This window comes from Lycium barbarum, chromosome 1 (assembly GCF_019175385.1).
Source record: "Lycium barbarum isolate Lr01 chromosome 1, ASM1917538v2, whole genome shotgun sequence".
In the NCBI taxonomy this organism is placed as follows: domain Eukaryota; kingdom Viridiplantae; phylum Streptophyta; class Magnoliopsida; order Solanales; family Solanaceae; genus Lycium; species Lycium barbarum.
In genome coordinates, this window is record NC_083337.1 from 114,452,226 (window position 1) to 114,469,004 (window position 16,779).

At 41.1% G+C, this 16,779-nt stretch overlaps 1 protein-coding gene across 1 annotated transcript; it reads left to right on the forward strand.

The window, feature by feature from the left end:
* The first annotated feature begins 1,394 nt into the window (after window positions 1–1,394).
* Window positions 1,395–3,791, forward strand: LOC132613456 (uncharacterized). The gene is made up of 2 exons (XM_060327480.1): window positions 1,395–1,857; window positions 2,317–3,791. The coding sequence occupies exons 1-2, from the start codon at window positions 1,395–1,397 to the stop codon at window positions 3,789–3,791; spliced, it is 1,938 nt and encodes a 645-aa protein (XP_060183463.1).
* Window positions 3,792–16,779: the final 12,988 nt, after the last annotated feature.

The window sequence follows — 16,779 nt, forward strand, 5'->3', positions numbered from 1 at the left end:
ATAGATGGTTGGGAGGTAGAGGAGGATGTTAGAGATCTACACAAAGAAGACAAGGAGGAGAATATTAATCAAAATAAGGAAAACATTCTTAAGTAGGAAGATATATCTCCTAATAGCAAGTCTAACAATAAGGGTCAGAAGAAAGGCAAGAAGAATGCTATTGACAAGCAAATTCCACTCTGGGTGGTACCAAAGAGGAATGCTACTAAATCTAATGTTAAATGATGTTGAAGTCATTCATTTGGAACATTAGGTCAGTGAAAACACAAAAACCCTTTCAGAGGGTTCAAAAGTTAAATAGACATCACAAATTCTTTTTGATTGCTCTCATGGAACCTTTTCAACAGGTCAGGACAATTAACCAGTATAGAAGAAGGTTGGGCATGTGCTTAGCCAATGCCAATTGTAATGGTAAAATCTGGTATTTTGTGGCTGGTAATATAGATGTAGAAGTTCTGATGGATTCCCCTCAGCATATTACTTTGAAGCTATTTTTACAAGATTTGAATCAGTATCTTATTACTACTTTAGTATATGCTAAATGTAGTGCTTCTGATAGGATAGAGTTATGGGAGGATATATATTATCTCTCCAATACCTTATCTTGTTCCTGGTTAATAGGAGGAGATTTCAATGTGGTGTTGAATGATGAAGAAAAGATAGGGGGTAATCCTGTTCAACCCCAGGATACAGAAGACTTTGCTTTTTGCATAAACTCTTGTGAGCTTAAAGAGGTAAACTTTAAGGGTAGTCCCTTCACTTGGTTGAATGGTAGAGCAGATGCAGCATGTAATTTTGAGAGATTGGATAGGATGTTGGTCAATTCATTGCTTCTGGATAACTTTGGACACATTGAAGTGGAACATCTTGCAAGAATTGGTTCAGATCATGCTCCACTTATGTGAACCTATGGGGAAAAGCATCAAAATCTGGTTAGACCTTTTAAATTTCTATCATTCTGGATAGAACATACAACTTTCCTAGATACAGTCAGCCAGAATTGGTCCATTTGGGAGCATGATGATCCTTTCATAAACTTCAAAAGCAAGATGAAAAAGCTAAAAAGAGTGTTATCCAAATGAAGTAGGGAAGTGTTTGGTGATATATTCAAGCAGTTGATCATAAGGGAGGAAATAGTGAGGTTAAAGGAACAATTGTTTGAACAAAATCCAAGCCAAGTAAATAGAGTGGTTTTGCAGAAAGCTCTGGCTGAGACTAAGAGATATTTGCATTATGAAGAGGAGTACTGGAGACAAAAATCAGTTCTGGATTGGTTTGTATATAGAGACAAAAATACTAGATTTTTCAATAATCTAGTAAAGGGAAGAAGGAAGAAATTGCCGATCAAAAGAATTCAAAACTCAGATGTTTCATGGATTGAGGATGAAGATTAAATGGCAGATGAGGCTGTGCACTTTTACTCTCAACAATTTGCACAAGAAGAGTTAATTGGAGATGAAAATTTGTTGTCACTCCTTCCAGTTTTGATTGACCAAGACAGAAATGATCTTCTTTGTCAAATGCCCAGTGTTGATGAAGTCAAAAAAGCTGTTTTCAACCTTAGTGGAGCAAGTGCTAGTGGACCTGATGGTTTTCCTGGAGTGTTCTACCAGACATGTTGGTACATAATTAGCTTGGATGTATACAAGATGGTGGTGGCTTTCTTTCAGGGTCATACTCTTCCAAAATCAGTCACTCACACAAATCTTGTGTTACTACCAAAGAAGGAGTTGATTCAAAGTTACTCAGACTTAAGACCTATAAGTTTAAGTAACTTTATCAACAAAGTGATGTCAAGAGTTGTTCATGATAGATTGGAGATTGTGTTACCACAGTTGATTTATATTAATCAAGCAGGTTTTGTTCAAGGGGGGGGGGGGCATTATTGAGAATATGTTGTTGGCACAAGAAATAGTGACAGACATCAGAAAAAAGGGCAAACCAGCAAATGTAGTGATGAAATTAGACATGGCAAAAGCATATGATAGAGTATCTTGGTCATATTTGATAAAGGTACTTAGCAGAATGGGATTTGCTAGTCAATTTATTGACATGATTTGGAGGTTGATTGCAAATAACTGGTATTCCATCCTCTTCAATGGTCAGGCCAAAGGATTTTTTTTCATTCAACTAGGGGTGTTAAACAAGGTGATCCACTTTCACCTTCATTGTTTATTTTATCAGCAGAGGTGTTATCAAGAGCTTTAAATGCAGAATTTGACAATGCTGAGTATGTGGGCTATGGCATGCCTAAATGGAGTCAAAATATCAATCATCTGGCATATGCAGATGATACTATAATATTTTCATTTGCAGAAGGAGAGTCATTGAAGAGAATCATGAAGATACTGCAGGAGTATGAGGCAATCTCTGGTCAACTGATCAATAAAGGCAAGAGTGCCTTTTATATGCATGACAAGATATCTGGTGCACTATCTCAGCAGGTGGAGCAGATTACTGGCTTTAAAAGGGATCAATTTCCATTAACATACTTGGGATGTCCTATATTTCATTTAAGGAGGAAAAAGGGATACTACAATGATCTTATCAAGAAGGTGAAAAACAAGCTGCAAAATTGGAAAGGCAAGCTGCTCTCCTTTGGTGGAAAAGCAGTTCTTATCAATAGTGTGCTTCAGAGTATTCCAATATATATGCTGTCAACTGTTGTTCCCACAAAATACACCATTAATGAGCTTCATAAAATCTTTGCAAGGTTTTACTGGAGTACTAAGGAAGAAGGTAAAAGCAGGCACTGGTCCTTTTGGGACAAGATTTGTTTGCCAAAAGAAGAAGGAGGATTAGGATTCAGATCTCTAAATGATGTGTCTATGGCCCTTTTTGCCAAACTATGGTGGAAATTTAGAACATCAAATACATTATGGTCAGCCTTTATGTGGAATAAATATTGCAAGAAGAAGAAGCCTACAGAAGTGCAGTGGAAAAGTGGATCACAAGTGTGGAAAAGAATGCTAGAGGCAAGAGACCAGGTGGATCATCAGATATGGTGGGAACCTAAAAATGGATTATGTGATGTATGGGAAGATAATTGGACTAAACTTGGTCCACTCAAACAAGTAATACCACCAGATTTTCAGATTGACACTAGCATTGAGGAAGTATCACACTTTATGAATGCAAATGGCTGGGATGCCCAGAAATTGCATACCAAACTGCCAAGTAATGTGAGTGATCATATCCTACAACAATTGAGCATAGTGGAGCATTCAGAGGAGAAAGATAAATCATGGTGGATGGCTAGCACTACAGGAGACTTCACTGTAGGGAGTGCTTGGAATATGCTCAGGAGAAAGGCTCAAACAGCAGATAACTTTTCAAAGTTGTGGCACAAAGGAGTTCCATTCAAAATATCATTCTTCCTTTGGAGGTTGTGGAAGTTCAAATTACCAGTGGATGATGTACTAAAGAGAATCAACATAAGCATTGTATCTAGATGTAGATGTTGTTTGAATTCTCAGCAGGAGGAGATAATTCAATATCTATTCCTTATAGGTGAGTTTGCAGCAGAAATTTGGCAGCATTACAATGCAGCTGTGGGGATAGTTGTGCCAAGGATCCAGATTCATCAGAAAATAGTACAATGGTGGTATATGCAAGCTCCTACAAAACTCAAAGCAGTCATGCAGGCTGCACCTGCATTCGTATGCTGGCAACTATGGAAGAAGAGAAATACTATCATGCATGGGGGTAAGATGAATAAACTAAAGATCATACATGGGATCAACTATAATCTGCAGCAACTAGTCAAGACATTATATCCTTGGTTGAGATAAGTTCCACATGAATGGCCTCAATTAGTGAAATACTTGGAGGATTACAGGCCTAGAATAGCATATAAGATGGTGCAATGGCAATTTCTTGATGCTGGCTGGTTCAAGTGCAATACATATGGGGCCTCTAGGGGTAATCCAGGATTGAGCTCAGCTGCATTCTGCATTAGAGATGAGGTTGGAAACCTGATATATGCTGGGGCAAGAAGAATAGCTGATACAACTAACATCACAGCAGAATCTGTAGCTATATTGGATGGAATTGAATACTGTATTAAAAATGATCTGGTGCCTATAATGATTGAATCAGATTCTCTGTCCATGATAAACATTATTCAAGGGAGATGGGAGATCCCATGGAAGATTAGTATGGAAGTTAATAAGATCAACTTTTGAAGGAATAAGGGCCAAGTGCAGTTTGCTCATATCCTTAGGGAAGGCAATGCACTTGCTGATTTTTTAGCTAACCTGGTTTTTGATTTTGCAGGTACAATTAACTTTCATTCTTTTGCTGAATTGCCAACAGGTGCAAAGAAGATTCTCAATGCTGATAAAATGATGCTGCCTAATTTCAAAACAAAGATATACAGAAATAGAGAACCAGACTGATCACATGCAGCTGATCATGCAAAAAAGTGAAGACACAAGTTGGAGTTACACAAACAAAAGGCTCATGATAACAACTTCATAGGATTGTTGTAGTCCTGGTTGGATGACTAAGGTTATCCTTGTTAGTGTGTGGTATTAATAGGAATGTTCATCCTACTAACAGGATTTCTTTAGTAACCTAGTCCAGTTACATACATTCCACATGACTGATTGTGTAAACTTGATTATAAGGACAGCATAAGGTCAGCATAAAGACAGCATAAGGACAGTAACTAGGAGGAACTTCATACTACACTACTTCTTGAAGGATCTTCAGTGAGATTTGATACCATGGCACCTGGTGAGAGCTTGAGGTGACTGATAATGGCATCAATCCAAAGAAGGAATGTTCTTGTTTGCAGTTTTCATTGTTACACTTGGCTGCTCAAACAAGGACTAGGCTTTTCTTTCATTTCCTAGGATAGAGTAGTATAGATTTTCTTTTTTCCTTCATTTCTTTCCATTATATTTCTCTTTTTTCTGTAAATACTATTATTCATTTTAATAAAGTCCATCAGCATCAGGCTGATTGGCTTTGATTAAAAAAAATGATGATACCCGGATCTCAAGTCTATCTTTGAAAACCATTTGGCACCTTGCAATTGATCAAATAAATCATCAATCCTCGAAAGCAGATATTTATTCTTGATCGTCACCTTATTCAGTTGCCTGTAGTCAATGCACATTCGCAAGGAGCCATCTTTCTTCCTCACAAGCAACACGGGTGCTCCCCATGGGGAAGAACTAGGCCTAATAAAGCCTTTTTCAAGCAAGTCCTTCAATTACTCCTTCAGTTACATCCCGTACTTCTGAAGAAGCACTTGTTAAATTTAAGCGTAAGTATGTCGAGCTATGGCTAAGTAAAATAACTTTGGAATACATGAAGCGAAGCATTATTAAGTATATTTTATGAGTAAAGGATGTATACAAGAAATACCGGACGATCCTATAATGAAATGAATAAAAGAAATTGAGTAGTATGACTTTGGAGAAAAGATGGGCAAGGTTTCGTACGATAATTTTGGTTTAACTTGGGAAAGGAATATCTTTTAGAGTATGAGGGGTTTTGAGATTAAACAAAAGCCTAAAATGAAGTTCGTCGAGTTTAGTTTCCAATGCAACAAACCGCTCGTCGATACGATATCAGAGTAGAGAATTATGAACGTTACAAGTTAGGCTGACATCGCAGAACCGCGTGCTACAGTAACTGCTACAGTACTGCTAAAGTACCGCTACAGTAATCGACCTTGAGCTCCTATTTAAGACACAAATCTGGTCTTTGGCTTCATTTTCTCCACTCCTCTCTACCAAAAAGCTCTCAAGAGACCTAAGAAACATTGAAGGATCATTTTTTTAGCGGATTAAAGTAACGGGACTACATCCGAGGCTCGGGAAGCGTAGAGAGTTTAGTAGTTCTTGTTTTATACATCAAATCTTAACGGATCAAAGGAGCCTGTTGAAGATAAATAAGATTTCAAGTTCTTCCAACCTTGATTAAGGTATGGATATTCCGTATTATTGATATTACGAATTGTATCAAGGAGATTTAGTTGTTAAATCTTCGTAAAGTCGATCGATTGGTTGAGAAATTGGGTAAACATCGTGTGGGATGTTTTATTGAGTATATTTTTGTATTGGTGATGATGTTGTTGATGTTAGCGCTGTTGTTGTTGTTGTTTTATTGATATTGTGATTTCGGGCTAGGGATATAAACGGGGGGGGGGGGGGGGGGGGGGATACTGCCCAAATTTTGGCAAATTTTAAGAGGATTTAATTTGAGGGCTTAAGACAAGCATATGATAATGAGCCTAACAATAGTATGAATGGTTTTATATGTAGATTACGAGACTACGAATAATCTTATGTAGATTGCAAGACAGAAAGTAAGTTGGAAAAGTCGAGAAGTAAGCTTCCAGGTATGTTAAGGCTTTCCCTTTCTTTCATTTTGGCATGATCCTATGACATGAGCGAACAACGAGTAATCGAGTCTCCATATTACTCTACTCTTAAAAGTACTAAGAGTATCTCAATTTTTGATGATCCTATACCCCTTGTTATGATTGTTCCTTCTGTTCATGGGTCCTGAGTTTTATATCATGATTATGTTAGTTCACATTCATGCATTGCATTCATTTACATATATGCATATTGACCCGTCACCTGAAGGCATTATATACGCGTATATTATGTATGTATATGTATATATATATATATATTATATATATGTGTGTGTGGGGTATGGGGAATGGGTATAGGGAAATGGGTGAGGCGTTATATATGCATTACCACCTGATCAACTGCTGCACTGTGATGATGATTATGATGCCCGAAGGGGCTGCCCAAAGGGGCCATGATTTTATTATTCCCGAAGGGCCCATTATGTTATTATGCCCGAAGGGGCCATTATGTTATTATGCCCGAAGGGGCCTATATGGGATATGGATCGGGCCGTACGTTCCTTGGCACTATGACCTATGCATACCATACGCCCTTAGAGGCATTTTCAGTAAGCAGATGCATTCATACAGGTATGTTCAGATAGTCAGACATATAGATGCACTCATACAGATATGTTCAGACAGTCAGACATACAGGTGTATTCAGGCAGTTAGTTTAGCTTATGATTTTTAGATTTCATTCATGACTCCTATGTGTATGTTACTCTTCTGCCCTACATACTCGGTACATTTTTCGTACTACCGTCCCTTTTGCTGGGGGGTGCTGCATTCATGCCTGCAGGTACAGATTGACAGAACTCCTCAGTAGACAGTACTTGACATCCGCTGGTGGTGAGCTCCCTTTTGTTTGGAGTTGCCAGGTCTACGTGGAGTCTTTCTTTTGTGTTTATAGACGATGGGTAAGCCGGAGCCCTATCCTGCCCATGACTCAGTTAGGCTTCTTTAGAGGCTTGTTGACACATGTACAGTACAGTCAGTCAGTCTGTGGCCCTGTGGACCATCCTTTGATGCATAGTTACTTATTAGAGCCGTTTCGGCTCGTACAGTGGTTTGAGCAGTTTCGCATATATTCCATGAGGCGGCCGGACCGCATACAGTTATGTTTTATTTCTTGAGGAGGCGGCCAGACCGTAGAGAGTTATATGTATATATTTGTGTTGGGAATTTTGTGAGTGTAGGTGGCCACTCTAGGCCTATCCACGTTCTTAGCTAAATGTAAGTTTAAATGTTGGTTCGCCCAGTCCAGGTAGGCACCGGGTGCTTGTCGCGGCCCTCCAGATTTGGGGCGTGACACCTTCAACTCTTTCAATTCTGCAGGACCCATTCTATAAGGAGGAATAGATATGGTCTTGGTATCCAATACCACATCAATAGTAAAATAAATCTCCCGTTTAGGATGGAGGCCTGGAAGTTCATCCGGGAATACATTCGGAAACTCGTTCACCGCGGGAAAAGACTGAAGAGGCGGCGATTCGGCTTCTATATCATGAACCCGGACTAAATGATAAATAAAACCTTTAGCAATCATTTTCCTTGCCTTGAGATAGGAAATAAACCTACCATTCGGGGACGCTGTATTTCCTTTCCATTCCAAAACTGGTTATCTCGGAAACTGGAAGCGAACCATTTTCGTTCTACAATCAAGATTGGCATAGCAAGAAGCAAACCAATCCATGCCCATAATAACATCAAAGCCCACCATTTTTAACTTATGTAAATCAACCATAGTACGATGATCACAAATCACAACTACACAATTTTTATATACTTGACTAGCTATTACCGGTTCACCAATAGGTGTCGATACCTCGAAAGGTTTGATTGAATTCGGTTTGACCCCAAATTGACCCACAATATATAGAGTAACATATGACAATGTGGAGCCCGAATCTATCAATGCATATACATCAAGAGAAAATACCGATAATATACCTGTAACAACATCAGGGGAGGACTCAAGATCCTATCGTCCAGCCAAAACATAAATACGGTGCTGAGGACCACTATAACTGGGAGCTCCTCCTCTACCTCTACCACGGCTGATCGGCGGTTGTAAACCTTGCCCCAGAGGGCGTATAGATGATGAAGACCCGATTGCCGACCCTGAAGGCTTGGATCCTACCCCTACTACCAATCGAGGGGCAGTCACACATGATATGGCCTGGCCGATCGTATGTATAGCAACATCTAAAATAATTGACACTAGCCCCAATGTGACTTCCTGCACTGAGAACATCGTGGCATGGGTGGCCTTGCCTAGCCCGAGTCCCCTTTGTAATGAGAACCTAAAGCTCTAAAACTCTGACTCGGCCCGAAGTGAGTAGATCTATCAAATCTTTGGCCCGTAAATCATGGAGGCGCACTAGTCATAGAATGGCCTGAATGCCTAGAAAACCGCTGTCTTTGCCCTCCCCTATACTCGCTAGCCGAACTCGAAGATCTAGCCCTCTTACTATATCCTCTGTTATGCTCGCGCTTACTTATCGACTATTGTTGGCTTTCCTCTAAGTTCTAGGCATGGGCTTGAATGCGAGAAATATCTTAATTGTCCTGAAGGGATGCAGGTCAAGCACTTATCCATCAAATATGGCCCTAAGCCACTCACAAACTGATGCACTCGATCACCCATATTCGCTACCATGGCCAGAGCATACCTAGACAAATAATTGAAGCGGAGACTATACTATAAGGCACTCATACTTCCTTGCCTAAGATTTAAGAACTTGTCGGCTCTAGCCCGCTAAACCTCAGGGGGCAAGTAATGTCAAAGGAAAGCATCAACAAATTTTTGCCATATCGGGGGAGGTGCATTGACTCCCCTAGAAGACAACCAAACCGTATACCAATGAACCGTAACATCTCATAGTCTATAGGAAGCTAGCTCTATCAATTCAACATCGGAAACATGTAGTAACCGAAGTGTTCTCAACATTCCATCAATAAAGTTTTGAGGGTCCTCATCCGGCTTTGACCTGAAAAATTTCAGAGGGTTCAAGCTAATAAAATCACGGGCTCTTGCTCTAACCGCCCTATCACCATGACCCATACCTTGCCGCTGGGCCTGAGTGGCAATCAATTGAGTCAACAATTGAATGGGCTCTTTCATCTCTTGGCCCGAAACATCTGGTGGAGGAGATGGGGGTGCTGGAGCCGGGCCTGAGACTCCCTCATGCTCCTTTGAAGCATGTAATGATTGAGAGGACTGAGATTGAACCACATTCTGGGATCCACTTCCTCTATATCTGTTGGCGGTACTCTTTCAGCCCGCCTTTTGGCCACTGTCTTGGCCTTTTGGGCTGCCGTAGCTTTTCTCTTTACATGCATTTCTGAAATACATAGCACACAGTTAAGGAAAGAGAAATACTTATATCATGGCTCCATCGCACGATCTATAAAGAAAGAAGGTCATTAATTCCTAAATACCCGCAGCCTCCTATTTAAAAGTGTGGCGCACAACACACCCATAAACAAGACTCTACTGGACACGGCTCGTAGACACACCCTAGGACGGAACTGCTCTGATATAACTTTTGTCACGACCCAACCGGAGGGCCATGAAGGGAACCCCGAGCTAACCCACCGGGCACCTCTCATCATACTTTCACAATCATATCTAGATGAGCCATATGGCCTGCTAACAATCTCTACGCATCAGTAATACCATTTCCATTGGGCTAAAGAACTTTTATGTCAACATCAACAAACATAGCCATATACATATACACAAGCCGACGAGGCTGACAAAATAATATACCAAAATATGAGCCGACAAGGCTAAGAGACATCTTTTCACGACCCAACTAGAGGGCCATGACGGGTACCCGGAGCTGGCCACCGAGCACCACTTGCCATGCTCCACTATCATATTCAACCTGGCTAAATATAACTTCTTAAAGTAAAGCTTACTATGAAACTGTAACGAGCCAACCCCGTAGGCCGTGACTAGTGCCCGATCTGGGCACCCAAACACATCTATCAAACGCATTCAAGTATATAACAGAAGCCGACAAGGCTACATTTCAATTTTAGATAATTTTCAGAAAAATTTCGGCAGAGCTTCCTTTGTTTTACAGACTATCCAAATTAACCCTGTGCACAGATAATACCAGCAAAGACCACATAGGGCCAACAAAGCAACATTAAACATATGCGGACTGGCCGCCGCGGCGAATGGGATCGCCCCAAACACAACATATACACGCATCTATACAGAAAGACCCCAACCCACAAACATGTCCACAGACCTCTAAACAGACCGACAGAATCATATGACGGGACAGGGCCCCGCCGTACCCATGAACAAATATATATATACACAATAGTGACAGACTGTACCAAAAGATGGGCTCTGGATAAGAGAGCGCTCCAAAATAGCAGAATAAGATCCTAAGCGGGCGGATCAGCAAACCTGTCGTCAGTACCTGCGCGGCATGAGAACGCAGCCCCCGAAGAAAGGGGGTCAGTACGAAATATGTACTGAATATGTAAAGCCTGAATTACAGAAACAAAATCATAACTGGTACAGAACGTACAGAAAAGTGAGTAGAAAGCCCAAAGTATCAAATACATATTTCCAAAACATGCAGAGAGTGTACAGAAACATATGTCATATCAAATCCGGCCCCTACCAAGGGACTCGGCAGACAGAACGTGGCCACCATCCCGACGCTGGTGCCACAACTCAAAAGAATCAGAACAGGGGCGTACCTCGTAACATAGTATATCATATCAGATGGCCATAGTAAATCATATCCGAACAAGCGTACGTGGCACAGCATACTCCACAAACCCACGTACGCGTATACCTGCCCCCTCACATCGAGGCACGGCGAACAATGCAGAGGATTACGCTTGACAACATATCCTGGCCCGGGCTCAGTGTGGGAAACATTGGGGCATCCACGAGTGGAGTAGTGAGAGACTAATGCAATTAAAATACCATAAATGTTTTCATAGACTCGATGAGGCATATCAAGACAAACCGATCCAATGAAGTCGGACGGGATCATAATAAATGAGTTTCGGGTATCATAATGAATTACAAAAGTATAACCTTTCTGAAATCGTTCCGAGTGTCAAAACAGGTTATCAGACTTAATGGAATATTTGAAATAATGTTAGTTAGGTAATTAGAATGGTAGTCCAAACATTTCTTTCAAAAACCGGTCGAAAATAAGACTTACGTACAATAAGGGCAAAATCGGGAATAGTGGGCCCACCTCGGGACAAGCAAGGTGGTGGGCTCAAATTACATGTTTTAAGCTTATGGGGTCACCTACAAAGGTCCTACGGACGTTCTATAGCTTTCCAAGTAGTTTAGGGAAAGTTTGCATGATTTTCAAGAATACAAACCAAAAGGGCTCAATCTTACTGAAGGAAAAAGCGAGATTTTCAATTGCGGATTCCGATGGGCAGAAAGTCTTTCGAGGCCCGAATTCGATTCTAATACACTTAGGCATGCCAAAAGAAGGATCGGGGTACCTTTACATACCTTTTGAGCTTTGCACGCCTATCCAAGCTCACTCCCCGTTTCGTCGAAAATCTACAAATGGTCACATTTACCAATTGTGAGTTATTGATGCTACGAATTCAACTTAACTCGTATTTGTCTACCGAAATTTCGGCAGCACCTCCCCTATACATATAGCTCCCCCGAGAATTCAACTCGGCTCAAAACCATCAACAGCAACCCAACATCAAACATCAACAACAACAACAACCACTATAAACGCAATATAACTTATTTAGCCATCTTTTCATTACAATGTCATAACCTTCACTTTAACCTTAACTTTCGAGCTAATCTCAATGATTTCACATTCATTATCAATCTAGATCACCACAACATAGTTTAGAAGCATTTCATATCGTTTCCTTAAATTATACACACGATATACATAATATACAAACTTTCGGCCGAAGTCATAACTCATTCAAAATTTCTAATCTTTGGCATACATATTCATAACATGTTTCCAACTTCCAAATCTATCAATGATCATCATAATTTAGCAACCTAATAACTTCATTTTCATAATGTCGTAAAATCATACTAAAGCGACATAAGTTTCTACATTCCATTTCAAGGCAACCTCATATCATTTTACATTCATTTACATTGCAAGAATCACAATAACACAACTAACACACTAAACAAACTTAATCCATTTCCATCCCACACACTCCATATCACACGACCAAACACCCCACTACCAACTTCTATCAAATTCATTCAACTTTCATTCCCAACATGCATTTCACCACAACCACAACTAGAATATAACATAATTTCAACTCACCATAATTATACAACATATATACACACACGGCCATATACTATATCTCCTACCCACTTTGCAAACTTCCATATTTCCATACAATCAATTCATTTCTACATACTACAACACAAACAAAACTTCATAACACAAGGAAAAGGGATGAATTCTTACCTTATTCTCTAGTCTTCATCACTTGAACTTGTGATCACTTTGATGAACCAAGGCCTCCTTTCTCACCAAGTTGAAGAGGCTACTCAATTTAGAAGGAAAACCACAAAATATAAATTTTTAGAACAAGATTTTTGGTGGTGAATTTTCCACACCAAACCCGAAACCCTCTTCTCTTCTTTCTCTTGTTTTTCTTGTCTTCTAAGTTCTTGAATTGTCTTAGTCTTTATCCATGTATATCCATGACTAAGCACATGATCAACTAAGTGGACTTGGGCCAAGACCAAGAGCTTGGCCGGCCACCCCTAGCAACATTGGGCCTCTTTTTTTCATTTCCATTTTTGGCCCAATGACATATAGTCCACGTTTTGCAATTCCCGAAACTAATTTACAAAATTCCAAAATTGCCCTTAGCCTTATCCCACACTTTCACATTAATATTCTTTCACAAACAACTCATGTGCTAGATGTAATCAATTATGACTTTATTTCATACAAGTCAAGATTATTTCTAATTTTCCAAATGTGTGAAAACACGGGATATAACATCCTCCCCCCCTTTAGAACATTCGTCCTCGAATGTTAAATTAATCTTATAGGGTCTGAAAAAGGTTTCCGGGGAGTTTCTATTTATAGACAGCACATATGGTACACATTCATAACTGAATATAATTAGGCACGGATTTGAGATTACTTGAGGGCATAGGGAACAAATGAGGATATTTCTTCTTCATCTCCTCTTCGGCCTCCCAGGTCATTTCCTCCCTATTATTGTTCCGCCACAGCACCTTAACAGAGGCTACATCTTTGTTCCGGAGCTTTCTTACCTGGTGGTCCAAAACGGCTACGGGCTGCTCCTCATAAGATAACTGCTCCGTCACCTAAATGTCAACCGCAGGAAATATTCTGGAGGGATCACCAATGCATTTGCGGAGCATAGATACATGGAATACCGGATGTACCGCTTCCAAATCAGATGGCAGATCTAACTCATAGGTGACATTTCCAATTTTCCGCACAATCAGATAAGGCCCAATATAACGCGCACTAAGCTTACCCTTTCTGCCGAACCGCATTACGCCTTTCATAGGAGATACCTTTAGAAATACCCAATCACCAACCTGGAATTCCAAAGGACGACGCCGTTTATCAGCGTATGATTTCTGTCGACTTTGGGCTGCCAATAGTCGCTCTCGGATGAGTTTCACCTTATCAACGGCCTGCTGGATCATATCTGGGCCGATTAACTCTGTCTCGCCAATATCAAACCAGCCGATAGGTGACCTGCATTTCCTACCATATAAAGCCTCGTACGGGGCCATCTGGATGCTGGAATGGTAGCTGTTATTATAAGCAAATTCAATCAATGGCAAGTGATCCTCCCAGCTACCTCTGAAATCAATAACATAGGCCCGCAACATATCTTCAAGCGTCTGGACAGTGCGCTCGGCCTGTCCGTCACTCTGAGGATGGAAAGCTGTGCTCAGGCTCAGCTGAGTCCCTAATCCTTCCTGACAACATCTCCAGAAGTTCGCTGTGAACTGGGCACCTCTGTCAGTGATAATAGATATAGGAAATCCATGAAGTCGCACAATTTCTTTAATATAAAGCCTCGCATAATCCTCAGCGGAATAAGTAGTTTTGACGGGGAAAAAATGGGCTGATTTTGTCAGCCTATCGACAATAACGCAGATGGAATCATACTTCCGTGGAGTGCGAGGCAAACCTGTAATGAAGTCCATATTAATGATCTCCCACTTCCACGTCGGAATTTCCATTTCTTGCAACAGTCCACCCGGTTTCTGATGTTCAATTTTGACCTGCTGACAATTTGGACACTGGGCGACGAACTCTGCGATATCCCGTTTCATGCCATCCCACCAATATAGCCATCTGAGATCATGGTACATCTTCGTAGACCCAGGATGAACAGAATAGCGAGCATAGTGTGCCTCACCCATAACCTGCTGCCGTAGCCCTGCAATATCAGGTACACACAACCTGCCTCTGTATAGTAAGGTTCCGTCTGGTGTAAACTCGAACGGAGTCTTTTCCTTTTCATGGGATGTGTCTCTGTACCGAGCTAAAACAGGATCTTCATATTGGTGCCGCTTAATATCTTCCTTAATGGATGATTCAGAAGCCCCTCGGACAGAAATCCGCGTACCCCCAGAATCGGCCAGACGAACCCCAAGATTAGCCAGCTGAGGAATATCACGCACTATCTCTTTCTTGTTTGGCTGTAAATCTGCTAAACTGCCCATAGATTTCCGGCCGTGTGCCTCTGCAACAACATTAGCCTTACCCGGATGATACAAAATATCCACATCATAGTCTTTCAGGAGCTCCAGCCACCTCCGCTGTCGCAAATTAAGCTCTTTCTGCTTAAAAATATACTGGAGACTCGTATGATCTGTATAGATATCAACATGAACGCCATATAAATAATGTCTCCATATCTTCAGAGCATGAATCACCGCTGCAAGCTCCAGATCGTGGGTAGGATAATTCTTTTCATGCTTTTTGAGCTGTCGGGAAGCATAAGCTATAACTCGGCCGTGCTGAATCAATACATAGCCTAGCCCCACACCAGAAGCATCACAATAAATAGCATACCCGTCTGGTCCCTCGGGAAGAGTCAGAATTGGAGCTGTAGTCAGCTTCTCTTTCAGCAACTGGAAGCTTCGTTCACAAGCATCAGTCCACTGGAATTTGGCTCCCTTCTGAGTTAGCCTTGTCAAAGGCGCTGAAATGGAAGCAAACTTTTCCACGAATCTTCTGTAATAGCCTGCTAATCCTAGAAAACTACGTACCTCTGTGGGCGTCGTGGGTCTAGGACAATTCTTCACGGCCTCAATCTTCTGTGTGTCCACCCGGACACCATCAGCTGCAATAATATGTCCCAACAATGCCACTGAAGCCAGCCAGAATTCACATTTAGAAAATTTTGCATATAATTTCTGATGTCGAAGCACCCCGAGTACCTATCTCAAATGATCTGCATGTTCTTCCCCGGACCGAGAATAAACCAGAACGTCATCGATGAATACAATTACGAACATATCCAAGAATGGCCTGAATACCTGGTTCATTAAATCCATGAATACCGCAGGAGCATTAGTTAACCCAAATGACATGACTCTAAATTCATAGTGCCCATATCTGGTCCGGAATGCTGTCTTAGGAATATCGGCCTCTCGTACCCGTACCTGGTGATAGCCTGACCGAAGGTCTATCTTCGAAAAATATTTGGCGCCCTGCAACTGATCAAACAAATCATCAATTCTGGGGAGGGGGTATTTATTCATTATGGTTACCTTATTCAGCTGCCGATAATCAATACACATACGCAGCGACCCGTCTTTCTTCCGCACAAATAATACCGGAGCTCCCCAAGGCGAAGTACTGGGTCTAATAAAACCCTTTTCTAACAGATCTTTCAGTTGCTCTTTCAGTTCCTTCAATTCTGCCGGTGCCATTCTGTACAGGGGAATAGATATAGGATGAGTGTCTGGAAGCAAATCAATAGTAAAATCTATCTCCCGCTCTGGAGGAACACCTGCAAGTTCATCTGGGAATACATCTGGAAATTCATTAACCACTGGGACTGACTGAAGAGTCGGCGTTTCTGCTTTCAAGTTTTGTACCCGAACCAGATGATAAATATACCCTTTTCTGATCATCTTCCGCGCCTTAAGGTATGAAATAAACTTACCTTTCGGCGATGCAGTATTACCTGCCCATTCTATAAATGGCTCCCCAGGAAACTGGAAACGAACTACCTTATTTTGGCAGTCAACATTGGCATAACAGGAAGCTAGCCAGTCCATACCCATGATAACATCGAACTCGATCATATCTAACTCCACCAGATCTGCCTTAGTATCTCGGTCGTATATAATTACAGAACAGTCTTTATATACCTGGTTCGCTACAATA

Coding starts and splice junctions, on each gene's coding strand:
- LOC132613456 (XM_060327480.1), top strand. CDS start 1,395: ATGGCAGATGAGGCTGTGCACTTTTACTCTCAACAATTTGCACAAGAA. Junction 1,858..2,316: donor GATTTATATTAATCAAGCAG/GTTTTGTTCAAG, acceptor TTTCATTTGCAG/AAGGAGAGTCATTGAAGAGA.